Source organism: Podarcis muralis, chromosome 8 (assembly GCF_964188315.1).
Source record: "Podarcis muralis chromosome 8, rPodMur119.hap1.1, whole genome shotgun sequence".
Lineage (NCBI taxonomy): Eukaryota > Metazoa > Chordata > Lepidosauria > Squamata > Lacertidae > Podarcis > Podarcis muralis.
The window spans coordinates 25,182,005-25,205,327 of NC_135662.1; the positions used below are offsets into that span (position 1 = coordinate 25,182,005).

Here is a 23,323-nt window from a genome sequence, read left to right on the forward strand (position 1 = left end):
TGACAAAGTTACAAAACCATTTATTAAGCCCTTTTAAAGTTCGACTAACACACAAGACAAAAGTTTATTTTACACAATAAACATCCTGAACGGAACCACAAAGTGGCAACCTATTTTCACACTCCTAGTCCTACAATTATTTTCTCCTACAATGTGAATTTGGTAACAGCTTCAGGGATCAATTGCAGCATAATGTGAATTTCATTCACAGATAATGATGGGGTTAAGGTAGGTAGGCAGAACACATTGCCAAATGGGAGGATAAATTTTCTTGCAGGTAGAAAGTGCTGAAGCGTTTGTGCAACATTCAAAAATAATTGGGCAAATACATGTATGACATTCAATATTGACTATGCAAAATCTTTTGCACAACGTAGGATAAGAATGAAGATGAACTATATCAAGATGTACCTTATAGTTCCTATCTGTGCCATGAAAAAGAAACAATCTTCAAATTATGCTTTCAGTGGAAGAAACAGATGAATTCCATTTACAGCAAGCTCCTACAGAGGTCTGCTTAGAAGAAAGTCTGATTTCAGTATGACTTTCTCTCAAGTAAATGCACATAGGATTCCTTCCTTGAGATCACGTCTCAGCGTTTCAGGGCCATCCATTTCCTGACATCAACTGCACGTTATTGCTCATCTGATTTTTAGTGTTTTAATGATCTATAGCTTTAACAGGAAGTCAAACGCCTCGTTTGGACGCACTGCTAAGCCATGTTTTAGCATGACAAGTATGAGTCTCAACAAACATGGGGCTTGTGTGCTCTCCCAGCCACCTTCCAGCACTGCTGAGAAGTTCAGAAACTGTCATTTCCATTTTAATAATATTTTGCTGTGTTGTCCCAACCCAGAACAACCATGGGTAATCATTATTATTATTATTATTATTATTATTATTATTTGAAAAACAAGCCATCTTCAGATCATAGTGATCATGGCTTGAAGCTGGCTTGCTCTAACACACCATAGTTAAGTTTAACCACATTTTGTGCTAAACTGTGGTTAGCCTTAAACTGGCAAAGCAGGAGAGGGGAGGAGGGAATGCAGAGACCGATGCTCATTGAAACTTGTAACACTAAACTATGGTTTACAAAATGAAAACATTTTAACCTTCAAGTGCCTTCTTCCCAAATCCCCCAAACTGCTTTACAACTTGGGAATTCGAGGAGCAACTGGCTACATTTGGGGAGCATTTCTTAAGAGAAGTTCTCAGTAATTATGTGCCTTATTCTGGGCTGCCACCTGAATTAACGCCATGGCTCCTTCCTTCCCTGTTAGCACTCTTCAGTTATCTGTATATAAGATAGAAACCATAGCTGTAAATTGGCATAACCAGCGAGGAAGGCACTGCTGCTGCACATTCTCCAACAAATTCCCAAGCAACCCCCAAGTGAATGGTAGCTGCTCCACATCAGCTAATGCTGGGATGGGGAACCTACTTTCATCAGCCCCTGACTGCAGGGCCAATAATCACAGATGGGAGCTGGAGTAGAACACTGGGTGGTCACAAGTTCACCATCCTGCCCTGATGGAGTGCACTCCCCATCTCATTTTGCCAACACTGACTTCTGTGCTACAGTGGCCAGATTACAGACTAGGAGACTAGAACCAGATGCAGAATTGATTGTTTATTCAATAAATATAGCCCGGTTAGTGCCAGATGAGGCAAACAGTGCAGAAACTGTCACTTAATAAATGAAATTCTAGATACTATAACTTTTTTTTTTTGTACAAACAATATTCAACACTTTTTATAAACTCTCAGATGCTACTGAATTCCCAACACAATTCCATCAGGGGACTTTTACATAAACTGATTAAACACGCTACCGTTATATAAAAATAGAGATATGTATTGGGGTTTTACAAAACTTCACAGAGCTAAATCTGACACTTCTCTAAAAACGACACCGTCATAGAAAATAGTATTGTTAAAGGTAAAAAGAAAATACTCTATTGGAAACACTTTTTGCCCTAACTGCCCTGCTTCCTGGATTTATATATTTAAAATGAAGTCATCGGCATTTCATTTCTATCTCGAGGTCAGCTGTGTACAAAGGATGGATATTTTTTGCAAGTTCTCTTCGGGTGGCTGGTTGGGATGTTTCCCCATGACGTTGTGCTTTTAAAAGACATTCTAATTATTTTTTAAAAACCCATTGCTAAAGTTTAAAATGGTTAGCGTAAGTTCTAAGGAATTAATTTTATAAATATCAAATCAAAAACATTACAGCAAATACCATGATCTGAGACAAAATACAGTTCTCAATTATAAATACCTGATAGCTATAAACATTTAAAAATCTCACACAGTTTTGAAAATAGCAAGATATTAAATCCATTTGAAGAATATCTAATTTATTAGCGGTCCCCAAGTTGAGTAGTTGTATACATGGTGTGGGAGCTCAAGCTGTATTCATCAGACTCCACAATAATGTTTAATCTACCCTCATGCATCCTATTAGAGGTACTGGGGGCTGGGGCTGGGGCACAACTCAAATCGCCGTAACATACAGTCCTCACTACTCAGATCCAAGTTACACAACAGCAATTATTGTCAATAGCACCAACTTTTTCTTAGTTTGTTGCACAACAGAGGGTACATTGGATTAGTTTCTTCCTGCAACAGTGCAGTCATTAAAAGGCACTGCTTGGTATATGACTTCTTGCATAAAGTTTTAGAAGTTAATAATGTTACAGAATGCATTTATGTTAAAAGGGGTCATAGCACAGCATCAATTTCAAAGTTAGATGTTCTATTCAATCCTCTAACCAAAAATACCAGTGCTGGTTTAATTGCCCCCTCCCCAATATTAAAAAGAAGTGGTAGGATATCACTGCCAAACACACTGTGGGGTGCTTCTTGGTAGCAAAAGGAAAGAACAAAAACTGTTCATTCTCTATTCTTCCGCTGGGAAAGAAGGGGAAGGAAAGGATGATCATCAGCTCACCCCTAAATAGGAAATCAAGTATACAAAGCTGGAAAAAAAGGATATATTTGCAACAGTCTATCCCTGCAGAAAAGAGAGCAATGATATATCTAAGAGATTCAGATACTGAGGCACATTTGAGCTGAAGGTTTTTCAGGCAGATTTTATGGCTAGGTCAGGCCTCTCGGAAGAGTCTGCAACTAGAGGTTTCCTCATCCAGCAACTCAGGTTCAAATACCAATTGTAATATTAAGACATTCGCTTTCATTACTTAGTCACTGCTGTCATCGTCGTCGTCGTCATCTGACATATCATTTAAAGGAAGCTTCGGTGGGTGACTGTAGGAGTCCGATCTTGTAGGCTGACATGTAGGCATCTCTCCTGTGGAAAGGAGGTCATAGCAGAAGTCGCAGATTCGCACAGGCTTGGAGGACTGACTGGGAATAAGAAACCTCTTTTCGGAGCAGGGCCCACATACAACAAATCCACATTTCCGGCAGTGGTGTCGACGATTGACGGGGGTGAATTTTGCTTTCTGGCAGCGCATGCATACAGTGGCTTCAGAATCAGGTACCCAAACAGCCGCGTGTTCATTACTGGGAGTCTTCCCGCTTTTGGAAAGCAAATCAGAAACACATTTATTTATGTGGTTCATCCATTCAGATTTCTCCGTGGCAGTAGCAGCATACACTGCAAAAGATTTAGTCGGGGTCTTGATAAGCCACCCATTCCGTAGATCACCCTCATCCTGGATGGACTCAATAGTCACGTTTTCCAGTGGAATGATGTGCTGTTTGTTATATTTCTTCTTCTGGATGACAATGTTACCATACACAAGGATATCATTGAATAAGAAGAACTGCCTCGCTTTTGGTTTCTTCCGACACAGCTTTGTTAGTACTCCTTCACCAATCAGGACACGGCCTGGAATAGTCAGAGGCTGACCAGCGGCTCCAAAACAGTTTTCCACGATGCTTATTCGCCTAGTATTTGCTTCACTGTTTGCCAAGCGATCCACCATCTTTCACTAGTATCCTAAAACAAAAAGGAATAATGTTAGGTTGTTGCAGCTATTCAGCCAATTGCTGAAAATCAAGGAAGATGTGATCAGCATGCATTTTTCTGTCAGCTTCTCCTCTAGCAGCAGGTCCCACACCAAACCATTAAGCTGTTCCCCAACCCCCCCCCCCAAGCGTAGAGAGTTATTTTAAATGACAGGGGGGATTTGGTGAGCATTGTGGTGTTCGTACGGAGCCCCCGGTTGTCTCACGGACTGTTGACCCGTACACCACTAATCCGCTGCCACCAACGAGGTCCTCCCTGGTAAAATCACTTCAGTCTCAGTCAAGTTCTCAATTAATAACAAAGAGTGTATTTTATTTCAGACACAAACAAACTTTTACAGCATTCTAAACGTTGTTGCTCTTTACTTTCTTAGTCTTATTTCCCTCTCTCTATCTCTTCTACCTCCCCACACTCAAGAACCCAGTGCCCTAACTGTCTCTCTATTACCAGCTGCCTTTCCCAACCAGCCAACCCACTCAAACCAACCAACTACCCACCAACAACTCCCAACCAACTCCTCTCCGAACTCCTCCCCAAACTCCTTTTATAGTCCCACTGACTCCACACACACCTGGGTCCTGACTGTGCAACCGATTTAACTATTTCCCCTCCAGCACTCTCTCATATATGTTAACGTCACAAGCATCACTGGAAAAGAGTGGGGAAACCCTTCCTTCCTTCCCAGTTTTTGCCACCCTCTTGCCTGTCATTAAAGGAGACCAGATTTCCATAGTGGCTGTTGCTATCTGACACCCTCCACAGCTGTGGTTTGCATTTTTCAACTAATCAACAGCTTAAGCAAGAAGACTAAACACAAGAATGAGCCAGTACCTCCCCTTTTATTTTGCTTTCCTACCAAGGAATAACAAGGCAGTAAAAGGGAGGAGGGGCGGCTATTAGGCTGCTTTATAAAACTTTGCAGGATTTGAGCAACACAAGGCAAATTGATTTGTCTTCAGATTTCTTCCAAGAGATATCATTTTAAAATTGTAGGTTCTCCATAATAACACTGCTTTATTCCATTGACCTGAGTGGTCTCTTGCTGCATGTCCTGCATATGTTCGTTTTAACTTTGTGGCCTTTCCACAACTATAACTTTTGATCTTTGTCAACTTTTGATCTTTTCATCTTTTTTTTCTAAGTCCCAGTTTAGAGATGTGTGGTGAGATGACTTGAGGATGAAAGCTACGGCATACGAAAACAGCAAAAAAACAAACCATGAGCCAATACTGCTCATTTTAGGGAAGTTAACTCATCAGCACTGCACACTGCGTGGAAAGTCTTTTAACCTTTTGTCATGATACCCTTTTCCTAGAAATGTACTAGAAAGGCAGAATGCCAAATGGAAACTATGAAAACCATCACATCGTTCCAAGTTTAAATTTCTAATATTGTTGTGCTAATCTAGCCACCTTACAACTTTATGATATTTTCAGCAGTAGGCAGCACCAGCTTTCTGAAAGCCACTACTTTAAATACTGTTGTGCACACCCCAATCTCTGAGTGGCAAGGGACTCCAGGGGTTCCAGTGCTCACCCAGGGTTTGGCTTCCTTAGAATGAGGGTCAATTGAGACTGTGTTGTTTTTAGGATGTGTATTATATATACATATATACAACCTGAGCACAGGGTTTGTTTGTTTTTCTTTGAAGGAGGCTCACAGCATTAACACTCCAGCAGATCTTGCTTCTCCTTTAGGTTTCCAGTGAAGCCCCAGAGCAAGGCTAGCCTGTGTGTATCCAGCTTCTGGTATCAGCCAAACTCTCTCTCTCTCTCTCTCTCTCTCTCTCTCTCTCTCTCTCTCTCTCACACACACACACACACACACACACACACACAGAGCCACCTTGACATATCGTTCTGCATCCTATAATGACATGGCATTAGTTCAGATTCACGAATGAAATAAATTCAGTTTAACCTAATGTCTGTTATTTAAATAGCAAATACAAACAAGTCCTCTTCACATGCGCAGAGCTAAGCTAATACCCCTAGGCAATAATAAACCAACTTGCATTTAAAAATTAAAAGCATGCACCCAAACTGACCTTTGCTCAAGGGAAAAAAGAAGCTACAGAAAATTCTCCTTCCAGAGCAGATATGTGAAGTCCCTTGTATACTTGGTCCTATTACATTTAGAATATACAGATGACAGCCCAGGGCCCTCGTTTCTAGGTTTCTAACTATGCACTTGCCAAAAATAAGTCCTAAGGTGTGGGTGAAATCCATTATCATGACAAAACTCTCTGCTATACAGCTATATCTATACATTAAAAATAAGTACCTACATGAAAACAAGAGGAATGCCTAATCCATTCTTTAGCAGGTTAGTACCGTCCAGGCTTCCTCACACTACAATTCCCATCATCCCTGCCCACTGGTCCTGCTAGCTAGGGATCATGGGAGTTGTAGGCCAAAAACATCTGGAGAGCCGAGTTTGAGGAAGCCTGACCTAGTCAACATGCAGGAGAAGTGGAGGAGAGTGCACAATCACAGGGCTTGCTGCAGCATGTTCCCATTGCACTAAAATGACAGTTAGCACCATGGTAGGGAGCTGGAAGTGGCTGGAAGGCTGGATCCTGAGTTCCTCCACTCTCCATAGGTCAACTTTGACAGCAGGCAAGGCTGCCACCTGTCAATCACTTAACATCATAATTATGCCCACCTGTCAAAAAAGAGTTGCTGTAACTGCCAGTCAGCTGATCGGCAGTTACAGTGAGCTCTTCTGAAGTCCACTTATATGTGTGGCTTGGATTCCAACCATTCCTTCAAATGGACTCCAAAGAAGTTTACAATGAATTCCTTGAAAGGTGCCTGGGCCTGTCAATGAAAGTACAATCAAGGTATCCAGTCGCATTCCTTCACTTTGCAATCATAATTCATGAACATTTACTGAGGGTCTGGAAATTTACCTTGTCTTCTTATTTCAATGCTCAACTTATCATGCAAATCTTGTTTTAAGATATACCAGTGTTATAAAGAAGGCTTATTACAGCAAACAAATGTCACAAATTGGCTTTTAAAATTTTACTTGACAGTGCTGGATCAGATTCACTATCATTCACGTTTAAAAGGACTTAGTTAATAGAGTCATTGAATTTAGCCATCAGGGCTACAGAATCAAATTTCATGTCAGAAATTAAAACTTTTACACTTACTTGTTGCGGGAATAAGAAATGGGAAAACAAAACAGGAACTGTGACCTGAATCCAAGTATCACTTCCTAAAGAAATACACATAGCCAAATAAGTGCATAAAATCAGCACTTGAGGTGGACTTCCACTATCAGCTATAGCAGTCAAGTCTGCCTCTTTTAAATAATTAAAAAGCACAATTTGTGGATGCATCTGTATATGGCTAGATTCCAGTAAAATTTTTACATGAATGTAACAGTAGGGTTGCTTTAATACTAAGTTAAAATTATATTAATGCCATTCCCACAAAATGTGACTATGTAGTCCCACGAAGCTACAGGAATCAGTAAAAATGCTTGCTCAGCCATGAAGTTCAGCAAGTGACCTTGGTCCTCCCACTTCCTCTCAGCCTGCCAAGGTGATTGTGAGGGGGGGGCGGAGAGAATGAGAATGAACTATACGTACTGCCTTGAGGTCTTGGAAAGATGGAACAGTATAATAAATTAAATTAAAAGTAGATGTGAATCTGTCAGAAACTCTGTTAGACTAAATATCTCGAGATGTGCCCTCTAACCTTATAGAATAAAGGTAAAGGGACCCCTTACCATTAGGTCCAGTCGCAGACAACTGGGGTTGCGGCGCTCATCTCGCTTTACTGGCCAAGGGAGCCGGCGTACAGCTTCTGGGTTATGTGGCCAGCATAACTAAGCCACTTCTGGTGAACCAGAGCAGTGCACGGAAACACCGTTTACCTTCCCACTGGAGCAGTACCTATTTATCTACTTGCACTTCATGCTTTCGAACTGCTAGGTTGGCAGGAGCAGGGACCAAGCAACAGGAGCTCACCCCATCATGGGGATTCAAACCGCCGACCTTCTGATCGGCAAGCCCTAGGCTCTGTGGTTTAACCCACAGCGCCACTCGCGTCCCTTATGGAATAACGGAATGGAATAATCTATGCTAAATTATAAATTTAGAATTCTTTCTGTGGGCTATTTTATTTCATAAAACATTTTATACTACCTTTCATCCTTAAAAAGAAAGGCAGTTTATAACAAAACATCAATGCAACTAAAAATCACATTAAACTAAATAAATTAAAACATTTAAAAGCCTGGTGCAACAAAAATTTCTCAACCTCCCACCTAAAGGTTGGCAGAGGAAGGGCCAGTCTAGCCTTCTTTGGAAGAGAGTTCAACAATCATTGAGCTGCCCCTGAAAAGGCATCCCTGCTAAATGCACCTGACTTGGTGGTGGAAACCAAAACCTTTGGTCTGATCCAGCATGAATTTTGTGTTTTTATGTTACATCAATTAGGTCTTCGACAATAACCAGCTTTACATAATCTGCTATTGCTGTCGTAGGACCTGTGGGATTTCCTGGGAAGATTCCCTCAGCATTACCCACAAGAAGATTGCTATTCATTGAAGACTTTGCAACAGTACAAACTCTATAATATAACAAGCTCATGATTCTCAGCTGACTTAATCTTCCGTGCAAGAAACAGCCTTTTCTTAAATAATTTTACCCAATCATGACTTAAATATAAAATTATTCAGTATGGTGCAGAGCCGAGGCATGATGCTAACTAGATCGGCACATGAAGCAATTGTATTTTGCCCCCAGTTTCCATACAATGTTTTAAAACAAGGTACATTTTACTGTTTCACATGCAGAGCAATGAGACTACATGTGAATTTCATATCACTTTTACTGTACATTGTTTGCATTCTGGAATGGCAAGACGCATTACTAAACTTCTCCTTAAGAGGATCTTTCAGGAAAGCACATTCATCAGATATGCGCCCCATCTAATCAATGCCATCACAGCCCTTTTTCTGTACCTCTAACTCCTTTACTGCCAAATGACATACACTGCCAAATGACATACATGCAGTCCAACAACTCACTAGCTCAACTGAAATGATCTAGTCCTCACCAGACTAGTGTCTGGAGAAACAGGGTAGTCTTTGAAAACATAGAAGATGGTCATTCTAGCGTAAATTCTTATCCTACTGGACCAACCAATCCATCCATGACAGGATATATTGGTTACTCTCAATGCTGAGAGCCTGGATAGGCATCCCACATATTTTCTCTGTATCACCCAATAACTATACATCTCTCAGAATAAGGTTAGATCATACTTCCCATACAAATAAATTAATTGGTAAAGCATGCAACAAGTTTAATGCACATATGAAAATAAACAGTGGCATCCCCCAAACGTTTGTTATTTGGATTTGAAAAAATTCAAATTGACATGGCATCTAATGCTTTTGCTCCAATATGTTTTGTTGTAAATTTTCACTTTTTGTAAACTAAAACCGGAGGCTGGAATATAAACCACCCAAATAAATGAAAAAAGAATATGTAAATAACTAGTTAAAATGTTCTGGAAATGAACTAACTGTACCGTGAAGAACAGAATTCAAGCTACGAATGCAGCACACTGAACAATTTTGATGATGTGGAGGAAGTCCACGTATTTAACCACAAGAACTCGAGTTAGATTCACTATACTGTTAAATTTATCCAACTGTTACACTATTCTGTTTTACTCGGTGATCCCACCGCATAGTAAAGCTTTTACTGTAAAGTGTTTCAGTTCTGTCTCACAACCCTCACCCTTTACTTCTCACAGTTGACACTGCATCTTTCACTGTGCTTCATGGAAAACTTTAGAGATGCAAGGTGAATCTAATAATCAGGTGCATGCATACTGCTTCCAAAGTCAGTATATAAGAAGAGTCTTGCCAAATCATCAGCCTGTATGCCCCAGATAACCCCGGTTTCCTTACATCTGAACCAGCACTAACCATACTTACACAAACCCTAGGATGTTTCAAACTCTCTGTTTGCAAAGCTAGTTAAAACTGGTTGCACAATTTTCTTAAAGTTGTGCCCTGTCTGTGAAAGGTGTAAGATAGCTCACCAACACTTTAAAAAGATGGTGTTCTCTCTAACAATATAAAAACAATGAGCAACTGAAAATGCGTAATACAGGCAGCATGAGTTATTGGACAGATGCAGAACACATAGACACACGTCAAGGATTTAAGTGTCTTTTAAAATGACTATGTTATTAATTAAAGATCTGCTTGACATCGGACCAATAGAATTACGGTACACTGGTTTCTTGACTTTATATAAAACAAATCATGCTACTTCAAAACAATATCCATAACAAAAAAGAGGGGAAGATTTTGAACTGGCATGGTGATCCTCTGAATCAAAAGAGTATCAGGAAAGTGTAAAGCTGTTTACTGCATATTGTGTTTACCTTTATTACGAAACTAGCGTCTCCAAGCATGGAATCAATCGTCCTGCCAAGGAGACATTTAGTACAAAAAGATCCTTAAGGAGATGAATCCTGCCTCAGTGCAGCTGAGGTTTGGCATTTAACAATCACTGCAGCCACTTCCAATGAAGAAACCTCCACAGCACTCTTGGATAAAGATAAAGGTCCAGTTCTTTGCAAAAAGTGTTGCTGCTTTATCCTAATGTTGGTTTATTGTCAGTTTTAGGAAGGCACCACTGTCTCTTGTGCTTTCTTTCATGCAATGTCAATTTCAGAGGAATGCCCTAGCCCAGAGACCAGCGGCATACTATACACAAGCAACATAGATGGGTCTGGATTGGTGGAGTTGGGGGGCACAAAAGGTAGAACAAGCTAAACTGGGAGGAGTTGAGATGTTTTTGTATAAATATCCACAGGACACCAAATAGTTTTCTCTAGATTATGCTATCCTTATTCCTAAAGAAAATAAGAAAGACCAAACTTTTCTTGCTTTACGTTTAAATTAAGTCCAAACTTTCCCACCAGACACAGCTGTAATTAATTAGCAAGGTTTCAACACACAATCTCCTTAGTCCAACAGGACCAAAGTAAACTAAACCTATCTAAATTATGCCGCATCTCACAACAGTTGCAGTCCACTAGGAATGGCAATGTCACTCTTCCTCCTTTGATAAGTAAGGTAGATACTACAGCCTGACTCAGGGTGCTTTGTTATTGTTCAATGACCACTTCAAGAGCACACCTTGTTTGTATAAGAGACACAGCTAACTGAACTGGCCATGATCTAGACTTAAATTTGGATTACTAATCATCACAAAAGTGCATGCATTCAGAAGATTAGTTAGCCAGCGACTGATTCATGAATCCCTAGGCAACTCAAAATAGATAAGAAGGTTAAGCCACTCTCTGTTACTCTGGAGCATTAAATCGGGAGTGTACTCATTAACAATTATCAGTCTGAGAGGTTATATAGAAAGGAGATGAAATCTGAAGCAGCCACTGTCAGCAAGGAAGTACTAATCCTCAAAAGACAAATGTGCAACAAAAGAAAGTGAAAGAAATAGGTAAAACTACACCAAAGAATTTAATCCTTTGGAAAATGATGCCAGTAGCAACTGAATATAGAATATAGAATATTAAAAATAGGTGCAATATGGCCCCTATTTCAGCCTTGTGGCCATAGGCAACAACGGATTGCATGTAAGTAAGTACTGAGTAAGCAGCCCAGGTGGATGAAGTACTTTGTTCCATCTCTGCACCCAGCAGAGAAATCAAGCAGGCTGTCAGAGGAGAGAAGCCCACTCAGCTGCACCCAGCACAGAGTTCTTGGCCTCTCCTTTGCCAGAGCCCTATGGGCTAAAAAATTTTTGCAGCATACTTCTGCACACGGTCCGTAACTCAAAATGCAAGTCAGCATTCACCATATTTTAAATACCTGTGTCTCCAACACCAAGCGCAAATTTCTCTATCCAACCAGGAACCGCTTCAGAAAATGTGGTTCACTCTTAATTGCATAGGCAAGAGAGACAGAAAAAGGTGACTCATAGTCCTCTACAGCAAATCTACAAGCAAAAAGTTTTTGTTGTATTTTTACTAATAAGTAATTTATTGACTTATTTCTATCCAAATATGAGCCCTATCCATGGAGGCGTCCATTAATTAAATGGCAGAGAATAGGAGGTTCCCTTACTGGAGGTAAATAAGAAGAAAATGAATTTGATGACATTTATTGATTGCACATGCAAAGTAGCACGTGCAATCAATAAATGTTTTTGAATTCATTATCTTCTTATTTACATCCAGTAAAATAACTTCCTAATTTCCCCTACACTACTACCGTGAGAAACTAAGAACACCACATTTTAAAAAGAAAAATGTGCCACTGGAAATACCTTTTAAGCTGCCACTTGAATAACTAATATAACAGAAATTGTTGCACGATCTAACAGCTTTCGTTCCTCTTTGAAGTATATTACTAACTAACTCAGGGAAGGAGGTATCTAGTTATAAAGAAAGTGGCAGCATGCTCTCAAAAGCCTTGATAATTTTGTAAGTTTTAGCTTTTAGTCTCCATTTTCCCATAGTGCTAAATCAGGGGCAGAAAAAGCACACACAAATGTGACAAGCATGCTTTAATCCTCACAGCAACCAAATAAACTTAATGGAATGAGTCTACTGAAAGCTTCTGGAATGTAGTCAATGAATACTGATGAAATTCTTAATCTGAGGTTCGAGGCAAGAACACAGAAGCTTATCTTGCCAAACATATTTAGAAAGTCAGGGTTTTAGTCAGTATTTGGAATGTAGCCATTTTTCTTAATAATATTTACTTTACATAGTAGCCAAAGGGAACCGAAAGGCAAGCCGTATCACTTTAGAAATTATCAACATTAAAACAACTTACACAGTTGGCAAAATGCAATGCTGTGTGAGCGGCTGCTACTCGTGTAATGAAACTTCCCCTTCCTCTTCTCCCTTTGCAGTTCATCCCTCCCCTCTGGCAGGGTCCACTCTGGTGAAGTTTTGGGGGCGCATGTGGGAGTTGCAGGAGGGTGGTGAGGAAGATGTCTGTTCAGCTCACAGACAAGACACAAGTGGATGTCAGAGTGGAGGCTGGTATATCAGGGCAAATGGGGCTCTGGCCCACTAACCTCAGCCTGCCCTCACCCTGTCTGCGCTTTGCTACTTACAACCAGCACAGGGGACGGCACTGCCTTTCAGCTTCCTTGCCTTTAGCTGATGCCTTTGTAGAACTCAACAGGGAAGAGGTCGGGGACAAAACTCGAACAGCTGGCTCTGCCTGTCATTGACTCCGACCCCAGCTCCTGTTTGGGCTCTCTGCCTTCCACCCTACCGGACATAAGAGGCATCAGCCATTGATGGATGTCACCTAGTACTGGGAAGAGATGTGTTTTCTTTTTGCTGCCTTAAAGGCTTAACCGGCCCCTCTGAACCTTGGGGTCACCGTTTAAAATGAAAATGAACTGTATTTTTTTGTGCATAACATGCCTCCGTGTATAAGACGCGCCCTATTTGGGGGGACTCAAAATTAAGAAAATTAGAGGAGATTGCCCCTGTGTATAAGACTATCCCCCTTTTAACAATATTTTTTAGTAAAAAAACCACACCCTAGTCTTATACACAGAAATGTACGGTATGTATTTATATTAGAAACGCAAGAGGATCTGTTTTATTAATAGACAAATTCATGGAGGAAAAAGCTATCAATGGTTATTTAGCCGTGATGGCTACGCAATACCTCCACAGTTGGAGGTAGTAATGCTTCTGAATACCAGTTGCTGGAAACTGCAGGAGGGAAAGGGGGGCTGCTCTTGTGCTCATGTTCTGCTTGCTGGTTTTCCCCAGGCATCTGGTCGCTCACTGTGAGAACACGATGCTGGTCTAGAACAGGATGGGCCAGTGGCCTGATTCAGCAGACTCTTTATGTCCTTAAAAAGGCAAGTCTTTGCTCCCCAATGAAACTAAATTTGGTGCTCTTAGGGCTGGGCCCCCAAATCTTTGATGCAGCGGCTGCAACCAATTTTGCTTTTTCAGCTCTGATGTTAACGGCCCTAACTAAGCTCTTTCACTATTCAACATGTTTATTACTTACAAAAATGTATTTCTGGAATATTACGGCAGCACAGGACCCATTTTAACAACACGGGTTTGTTTCAGATAAATCAGAGCGATGTTGGCTCTGTTTTGTCTTTTAAAAAATTCTCCTGACAACTGGCCATATTCAGATTATGATGTCTCTGCTTAATTAACAAATATGTTCAAGCCTTTTACCTTCACATGCAGCCTCTTCCCTCCTCATTGAAATTAAGCCTCAAATTAATCATTAACTGGGAAAGTATGCCCACCACGTTCAGAACAAGTCAATAGCTCACAGATAAGTTAGATATTTATTTGAGATCCCAACTTGTTCTGAACTAGGTAACCATAATTTTCCATTTCGGATTATGTGGTAAACTACAGATAACTGTAGACTTCCAGGTTTGATTGCTGCACTCAGAGAAGGAAGAATGGAAGGGGTTGTATGCTTTGGCAAAATGTTTGCAGCTTATTAAGCCAATATATGATAGTCCCAAACAGGTTTGTAAATGTGTGCAGTTATTTCTGCAGTCATCGTATAATTTTAAAAAGCACATAATAGGAGGAAGCACATAATTTTTTTATCTCTACGAACAGGATTTTCAGCTGCCAGAACAATCAAATCATAAGTGTACAAACATGTTCAAGTAAACAGCTAACACAAAAGTCCAAATATAAGAAATGAAGCCTGCACTTAGATCTGTATTCCTCCAGGAATATTAACCAACTAATGCATGCTCTCGTGGAATTCAAGACATCATTTCAGGTTTGTGACAATTCAGGAACAAATCTTTAGTTCTATTGTTAACATATGCCCAACTGGAATGCATGAGCCTTAAAATCATCCACTCCCTCTACGCTTCCTGTGTGGCTGTGTAAAGACTGCAACCATTGGCTTGTTTGTCACTAGATCTGGCAAGACAACATTTATAGGACATGCTTTTACTATTTTATGCCTCCTTTCTCTAATTTTCTTGCTTTTTGTATATTGTATGAACATATGAACACTCTTAGTTGTGGCTTTTCATCTTTTACATAAGACTTTCCCCTTTTTTTGTTTTATAAGGGGAAAACTTATGGGGGGGGGGCTTATGTAAAAGAGTTCAAAAACTTCATCTGAACCAAGACTTCTACATGTAGTCACAGCAGCCTTGCCGGCCTGGTGCCCTCCAAATGCTTTGGACTACAACTTCCATCAGGTCCAGCTGCCACAGTTGTGTTGGCTGAGGCTAATGGTGGTTACAGTCCAAAACGACTGGAGGGCACTAGGTTAGGAAATGCTGGCCTACATCCTTCCAAGATTTTGTGGGCTAACAAACAAAGAAACTTTTTTTTTGGGGGGGGGAATATGAAGTACGTCACATACTGATTTTGCGCGTAAGTCTTTTTTAGAAATAAGGAAAACATAAATGTGAAAGGAGCTCCTATCAAAACACAAAAAATGAAGAATCTTACACTACAGGTTCAAGGCCACCTACATGAACAAGATCAAAACTCATGATTGTGAATGCTGGGGCGAAAAATTAATAACCAGGACTGGCCCAATATCTCAGCTGGTGAGAAAGCCAGTTACACCTCTGTACATGCAAGCATTCATTTCCTGAAAAGGAAATGTCAAATGTATTATGTTCAAGATACATAGGTAGTAGAGAAAACACATCCATTGTTAAACAGACATCGAAAAAGCCTCTTCGGGCAGCAGCCTACCAATATATGGGTAGGTTATGAAGTGAACTGGATATATTTCCCTCCACAGATGCATTGGCAAGCATTCAGCATTTCACTGCTGAACTATGAACAGAAGTATTTACTGTATTAAATTTATATCCTGCCTGTCCTACCAAAGGAGCCCAGAGCGGCGAGTACACCAGCAAAAAAAAAATCTAAAAACAATTCCAATACAGATGCAGACTGGGGAAAAGTCCTGCTTAAAAGGCTTGTTGGAAGAGGAAGAAATTCAGGAGATGCCAAAAAGCCAACCAAAGTGCCACCTATTATTTAATGGGAGGACATTCCAAGGGGCAGGTGCCGCAGTTCTAGAGGTCCAATTCCTATACAGTGTGGAATGGACATCCTGATAACATGGTATTTGCAGGAGGCCCTCAACAAAAGAGCACAGTGACTATATAAGGCAGTGTTTCCCAACCTTTTTTGGGCAAAGGCACACTTGTTTCATGAAAAAAATCTCGAGGCACACCACCATGCCAGATGGGGAAAGGTCACTTTTTACTTATTCACTTTTTGAATAATAAGAATTATACGTCATGGGGGGGCAGGATTTTAGAGATGTTTAGGTGGGGCATGGCCCCAAAAAAGGTTGGGAACCACTGTTCTAGAGCAAGTAAAGCTACCCCAGAGGGGGAAGGGTGGATTGAAAAAGTGGAATGAGGACAAGAGCCTATTCTTGCCAGGCTGCTGCTACACCCACTGGTCTTCCAATTGATCTAAATTGGGTCGCAGTGCCAAGTGCAACCGTGCAAACTATATGGCCAAAGATTTAAGAAGCTGGTCCCCCAAGTGCAATGTGTTTGGGTTCAATGTGGAAAAAGTTGACAGCGGCGGGTCTGCACTTGGAGGGCAGGAGCTCTCCAAGGTTTCCAAGGCAGGGATCGACGCTGGGAACTGATGTGCCTGGGATCCTTTTCGTGCAAAAACACACCTACACTCTGCCCGCTGAGTCACGACGCGGAAGCCTCTGTGGTTGTTTGATGCTTGTTCAGCATTTGGCGGTCATTCTGGGGGGTTGGGGGTGTCTGGAAGAGGGGCAGCCCCCCGCCAAGCCCCTCGAGGCCCCGTCTCGGCTGCCCCTCGCCTCCTTCCCACGGCTCCCGGGGCTCCTTCCAGAGAACAGGAAGACCCGCGACCTGGGGCGTGTGTATTCCCCCCCCCCCCAGTCTCGGGCGCCTTCCTCCCGGGTGTTCAGCGGGGGTCCCAGGGGTCGGTTTCCCCCTCCGGGACGAGGCGCAGGACTCCCGCCAGGTCCGCCCGGCACTCCCAGGAGCAGGCGGCCGACAGGTGGCCGGCGGGCGCAAAGGGGCCTCCAGCGGCGGGAGCTTTTGCGAGGCCAGCTACCGCCGCCAGGCTGCTGCTGCTCGCCATGGCAAGCAGGAAGCCCCCCGGGCTCTGGGCGCCGAGAGGATGCTACGCGGCGGGACCATACGCGGGCAGCGGAGGAGAAGAAGAAGGGCGGCGGGAGAGGGGCGGTTCTCGAGGGGGGAACTCAGCTTCCCAAGATCGCGGGGCTCACCGGACGGTTCTTCCCCGCAGGAACTTCCGCCCTTCCGCAGCTTCAACCGTAGACGTATTAGCATATGATAGGATGAAAGCTGGCCATAGAGAAAAGGCGAAGTTTGGCTGTCCGCAGCCTGGATTCCCGGGTATCTTTCGACGTTACAGCCCTGTGACGTCAGCGCCACGCAGGCAGCCAGATGGCGAGAGCCCCGCGCTGGGCGGCCTCTCCTCTCCTCGCCGCTGCCGCCCCGCCTCTCGCCGCCCGACTCGCCCGCCTCCCTCCCACGGCACACCAGGCAACGTTCCGCGGCACACTAGTGTGCCGCGGAACACCGGTTGGGAAACACTGATATAAGGAGTGAGACAATCCTGGTCTCAAGCTGTACCGTATTGGCCCGAATATAAGCCGCACCTTTAAAACTGGAGGGGGGAAAGAAAAAAGAAAAAATACCCAAATATAAATCGCTCCATCCCTCGCTGCTCCTGGCTACATACTGGGGGGGACTGCACTGTGTTGCCGGCGGCCTTTCCCCTTCCTTGCTCTCTCCCTTCCCGGCCTTGGGGGAGAGGCCGCACTCCTGGCGCTGTTTGCCCTGTGCTCCTGGCTGCAATACCATAAGGTTGGAAATATAAGCCGTACTTTAACTTTTCACGGTCGGAATTTGGGGGGAAAGTGAGGCTTATATTCAGGCCAATATGGTATATAGCTTTAAACACCAAAATTGACACTCTGAAAGTAGTCCAGTAGCTAACTGGAAGTCATTGCAATTACTTCAGCAGTGGTCTAGCATGGTGGAGATACCCTGTAGCTGTCCTATTTTGCATTAGTTGAAACTTTCAGCCCAACCTCAAGGGCAGTCCCACATGCAGTACTTTGCAGTAATCCAACCTGGAGGTTACAAGTGCATGGATGACAGTGCTCAGACTATCCTGATTCAGGAATGGCTGAAGCTGATGAAAGGAACTCCTAGCCACCTAGGTCACCTGGGCCTCTTGAGGCAAAGATGCACCCAGTAACACTCCCATAACTACTCTTTCAGGGGGAATACAACTCCATTTAGGGAAGACAAATTCTCTGGACTCAGGAATCACCCATCCACAGCACTTCTGTCTTGCCAGGATTCAGTCAGTTTGTTGGCCTTCATCCAGCTCACCACCAAGTCCAGGCACCACTCCCGGGCTTACATGGCCTCTCCTGGTTCAGGTGTTACAGAGAAGTAGAGCTGGGGATCATTAGCATACTGATGACAGCTCACCCCAAATCTCCTAATAACCATTCCCATGGCTTCATATATATGTTACACAACACTAGGGACAACTGCACAACTGCTAGGGGGCCAAAAGACAATCACCCAATGCTACATGAAACCAACCCTGGAGAAATATAAGTCACAGCTAACTAATGCATAGAACCACAGAATTGTAGAGCTGGAAGGGACACTGACAGTCGTTGTTACTGAAGAATGGATGAAACAGTTTTCTGCAGAAAAATAAAGCACATCACTGCCACCACATCACTGAGTGCTGCACCTACTATCACTTCTGAAGCCCTGCCAGCTTGTGCTGGCCGGTCCAGAAGGTGAAGGGAACTTGCTGCTGCTTCTTTTGCTTCACACAGCTTTTCTCTTTAAATTCCCCCTTCTATATTCCTACACGGAAGGAATCAGTTAAGCCAGTTTCAGGGAGGATGGAGCATTCTGACCTGGAAAAAAGGGACCTTGAATCTATCAGATCCAGGGCTGCCCCTGTCCCATCCCTGCCCCAGGTCATCCCACTTTAGGGCCTAATGCCAGCTACTGTTGGCAGAAGAACCACCACTGGCAAAAAAGAGAGAAAAGAACCACCAACTGAAGTTATATGCACATGGAGCCATCTGCATGCATGGGAGGGGTCTCAACAGTCCTCTATCAGCCAAGTTCTTCTCCACCAGTTGAAGTGCCTCCCCTCCTTCCTAACCCTCTCTAATCAGCTGATCTGGGAGGAGGTGTAAGACTGCACTGCAAAATATTTACGCAAATAAAAAAACAAGGTCATCTGAATGTAAATATGGAAAAAGAAAATGTACTGGCTAGTTTGAAACTGTTAGGTCTCATGGCCATCAATATAAGAAACAGTAGCTGACTGGACCAATATATTCCAATGTAAGTTACAACAGCAGGAAAAAAATAATATTTTCAGGTAATATATTTATCTTACCTGATAACAGAAAGCAATTTTTTATAAAATCTGAATAATGTGGGGGAAAGGCTTCAAAATCACTTCAATTGACTTACCACTTCAATAGACTTATCACAATCATTATTGTTTAAAAGCCATGTTTAGCACTGTGTGACTTTACACCTATAAAACTGTTTGCCTCATTTTTAAGTGTTAGACTTGTCTGTGTTGTCGATAGCAATTTTCACAAGCTGCACTGAGTGCTCTTTTAAGGGAAAAGCAGGTATGGGTTCTCTAAATAAATAAGCAAATGAAATCCCAAATGCAGACAGGTAACACAAGAAAAGAACCAGCCCTTCTTACTTCTGTAGCAGCTAACAGAAAGTTGGCACCCTCTCCAGGATGCCATGGCATTAGAAACTTAAAACAAAAAACCACTGGCATGAACAACATCTCAGCCAAGCCCAGCCTATCAGAAGAAAACTTAGGAGAGCTAACTTCCTTCCAACCGGAATCCACTTGCTTTGCTAACCCTTGTTGACAGTCACAGGAAGTTCCCTGCCTTCTGATGCAAAACAATCACGCACCATCACGAAACTCGCCCGGGAAAGAGGGGAAACGCAACGCACGCAACTTTTGACAGGCAGCCTTTAAAAGCAAAGAGACCCCCCCCCCGCAACCCAATAAAAAAGAAATCTCATAAATATGGTATTTTTAAAAACAAAACGAAACACTACTATTCCAGCGCGAGAATAAAAGAGAACTGAGCGGGAAGTCGATTTTCTCTGGAGAAGTGGGAAATGATTTCCGTTTTGTTTACTGAGGGGGAGGAGACCACATACGCCTCGTTTTACCCCAAATCAATGGCACGCTGAGGAGTGGGAGGTGCGCACACTCCCCCCTGCACACACAGGCATCCACGGGGTGCCAATTAGGCTGCAGCCGCTTGATCTCAGCCCCACACCGAACGCAGAAGGGGGGCGGCCGCTTCTCACTTTTGCCAGAGTTTGAGGGGGAAAGGAGCTTCGGCTACCACTACTTTCGGAAAGTGTCACTTAAAAGGGGAACCGGTTTAAATTTTACGACTCTGGGAGGCCGCCACGTCCCCTCCTCTTTGCTGCTGCCAGGCAGGGGTCCCCCATCGGTGCCAAGTCGTGTGCCGCCGCCTGTGCGCGACGGAGTCAGGGCGCGCCCGAAACCCACCGCAAGCACAAACACACGGCCCCGACGGCGCCTGGGACGCCGGCTCCCAATGGGCAAAGCTGGAGCCGCCTTTCCTCCGGAGGGAGGTTCCGCGGGGCCGCCCCTAAGTCAAGGGACACCGTCCGGGTCTTTGTGGGGCGCCTCCTTCTTCCCCCTTCCCAGCACCGCCGCCGTCCTCGCTCCCCAGAACAGACGGGATCCCAACATGGCCGCGGATCCGCCAGGGACCGGGAGGAGAAAGTTTCCTCCGCACCACCTCCGCCGGCTCTCGGCTTCGCCCCGAAGGGGGACGGCAGGCTGCTCTCTCCCCGCGCACCCCCGACCCGAGCGCGCCGCTTACTGAGAAACCGAAGCGCGCCCTCCCTTCGCTCCGCTTCCCAGGTCCGCAGCTTGTTGCTTCTCGCTCTCCCTCGGTTTCCTTCAGCCGCCGTTGCTAGTCGGGCTACTGCCGCCGCCGCCGCTGCCCCGCCCGCCGCTCGTGCGCGTTCACACACACACACGCTCTCTCTCACACAACACCCTGGGCCGGCCTCCAAGCGGCGAGGAGGACGAGCCTCGGCGGCATCCCGCCCCAGCTCGATTTCCCAAGAGAGAGCCGAGGGGAGGGGCCGGCGCCATCTTGGGAGAGGCGCCCGTCGAAGCCGGGGGGGGGGGGATGCGCTGCTGAAGGGGGAGTAAGGGTCGAAGCCCTCCCTGCTGGAGAAGGGGCGCACGGGAATGTGCTGGGGTTCACACGGGACGCCCTTCGAGCAAAGCCTTGGGTCATTCTTCCCTGAAGCTCTCTGGCCTCTCCCCGCGCAATCCGAGCGGTTCAAAACCTTTCTTCTGCCTGAGGTGAAGGGCAGTGTGGATGCAGCACACCTCGCATTTCCGTGCACTGACACGGAGTGGGCTTCGCTTCGAGCCTGGAAAAGGGACTTCTCCCGCTGCACCTGAGGCAGCAGGATTGTCTCTGGTTACCTGGCATACGTAAGCAGCAAGGTCCTGCATCACCTGTGCTGCTCCCCAGCACTTGCCACTTCACTTTGACCAGTATAAGGGGAATAATTTGGATATATTATCCGTTCATTGTAAAAGAGATTCGGAGGATCTAACACGCACAAACTATATGTGACTCCCCTCTATTTTAACTTGTAACAAAAACGTTTTCACCAGATTGGGTTGTGATTGCTGTGTCCGTTGATGTTACGAATGTTGTTATGGCCTTTGATGAGTGCAATCAACATTTTGATGAGGAAGAAGATATATAATAAGGCTGTTTCTGTGCTTGTTGGAGCCGCTTGTGCCCACACATCTATTATTAGCACTGAGGATGGGGATGAACATGAAACACCTTGCCTATCAAGTCTTCAGTGCAATACTTTTCTTTGATAGGAATTCGCCTCCACAAAGGCTTGACTGCTGTAGCACCTGGATGTCTTCCGGTAGGTCTCGCTTAGAATGTGTTTGGAAGTGTTTTTTAGCACTTGGGCTTTAGGCTGCAAGTAAAATTTCCTTCACACCAGCATTACTGCACTAGTCATGGGCATAGCCAGGATTTTTGTTTTTTGGGGGGGACAAAACCTCAGTTATTCTTTTTATTAATGGGGGGCAGCTGCCCCTCCCTGCCCCCCTCTTGGCTAAGCCCCTGCAAAATATAGTACTGCAAAATATTTCGCTCCATCCTCCTAGGAAGTGCAGCCGGGAGAATCCGCACTGGTAGGTAGGCCACAGAAAGCCCCGAAACACTATGGGGTTGAGCTATCCACAGTCCACTGAATCCCCAACATTGGGTCCATTGCTACACTAACTCCAAGTTGGCAAAACAATTTGCCTGTCCTCTTGCACTGAGTGGTGTAAGACGCAGGGCTGCAGATGCAGCAGTGACCCACCCATCCACTCCATTAAGCCTGGCCAGGGTTTGAATTGCCATCCCAGTTTGTAGCATTTGTTTGTTTGTTTATTTTCCGCAGGCTCAACTGGTGGACCTGAGTAATAACAGACTGCTGGAAACTAAGGGCTTCCACACCTCCTTTTAAAAGTAAAGATAACAGTAGCTTACCAGGTAAAGTAGGAGAGGTTGAATGTACAGAGAACTTACTCACTACTTTCACCGTGTGTGTGTGTGTGTGTGTGTGTGTGTGTGTGTCAAATCTTCTCTAAGACCTGTGCAGAATTTGATGTAAGACCTCATTCTGTCTCTCCCTTTGCAACCAAGACAAGCATCTATTTCACATACAGTGGTACCTCAGGTTACATACGCTTCAGGTTACAGACTCCGCTAACCCAGAAATAGTGCTTCAGGTTAAGAACTTTGCTTCAGGATGAGAACAGAAATCGTGCTCTGGCAGCACAGCGGCAGCAGGAGGCCCCATTAGCTAAAGTGGTGCTTCAAGTTAAGAACAGTTTCAGGTTAAGAACAGACCTCTGGAAAAAATTATGTACTTAACCCGAGGTACCACTGTACCTCGGTTGTTATTTCTGTAGTGGATTCCATTCAAAATGACTGCTGTTCCACACTTATTTGCTGGTTTACTTACTGTATCTGAATTATAGCCTTCTCATAAAGGGATAGATTGTGCTGTATCCCATAATACTACTCTTCCAAAAGTAGTAATACTGGGATTGTTATCAGTTGGGATATATCTGGATTCAGACCTAATTCAGACCTTTCTGAAATTAAGAAGTCTAATAAGTTTGAATATATTGATCTTAATATTTA

The 23,323-nt window shown here is 43.9% G+C and overlaps 2 protein-coding genes across 7 annotated transcripts in view; one reads left to right on the plus strand and one right to left on the minus strand.

Moving 5' to 3' along the window:
• Window positions 1–21,230, minus strand: PLEKHF2 (pleckstrin homology and FYVE domain containing 2). Of its 3 annotated transcripts, none has more exons than XM_028736458.2 (2): window positions 20,963–21,230; window positions 1–3,970 (listed from the first exon to the last, which is right to left on the minus strand). In XM_028736458.2, the coding sequence occupies exon 2, from the start codon at window positions 3,954–3,956 to the stop codon at window positions 3,207–3,209; it is 750 nt and encodes a 249-aa protein (XP_028592291.1). In that variant the 5' UTR covers window positions 3,957–3,970; window positions 20,963–21,230; the 3' UTR covers window positions 1–3,206. The 3 variants fall into 3 exon arrangements, with proteins under 3 accessions (XP_028592291.1, XP_077788966.1, XP_028592293.1); XM_077932840.1 differs by lacking the exon at window positions 20,963–21,230 and adding an exon at window positions 20,623–20,754; XM_028736460.2 differs by lacking the exon at window positions 20,963–21,230 and adding an exon at window positions 6,665–7,134.
• LOC114600407 (uncharacterized) overlaps window positions 20,872–23,323 on the plus strand; it is a 7,382-nt gene continuing 4,930 nt past the window's right edge. For 2 of the 4 annotated variants that reach the window (XM_077932836.1, XM_077932837.1), the window contains exons 1-2: window positions 20,872–21,003; window positions 22,575–22,666. The gene's annotated coding sequence lies outside the window, so the exon portion shown is untranslated. Of the gene's footprint in view, window positions 21,004–21,280; window positions 22,047–22,574; window positions 22,667–23,323 lie in introns of those variants that run through there. The other 2 variants (XM_077932838.1, XM_077932839.1) reach the window with 1 other exon arrangement.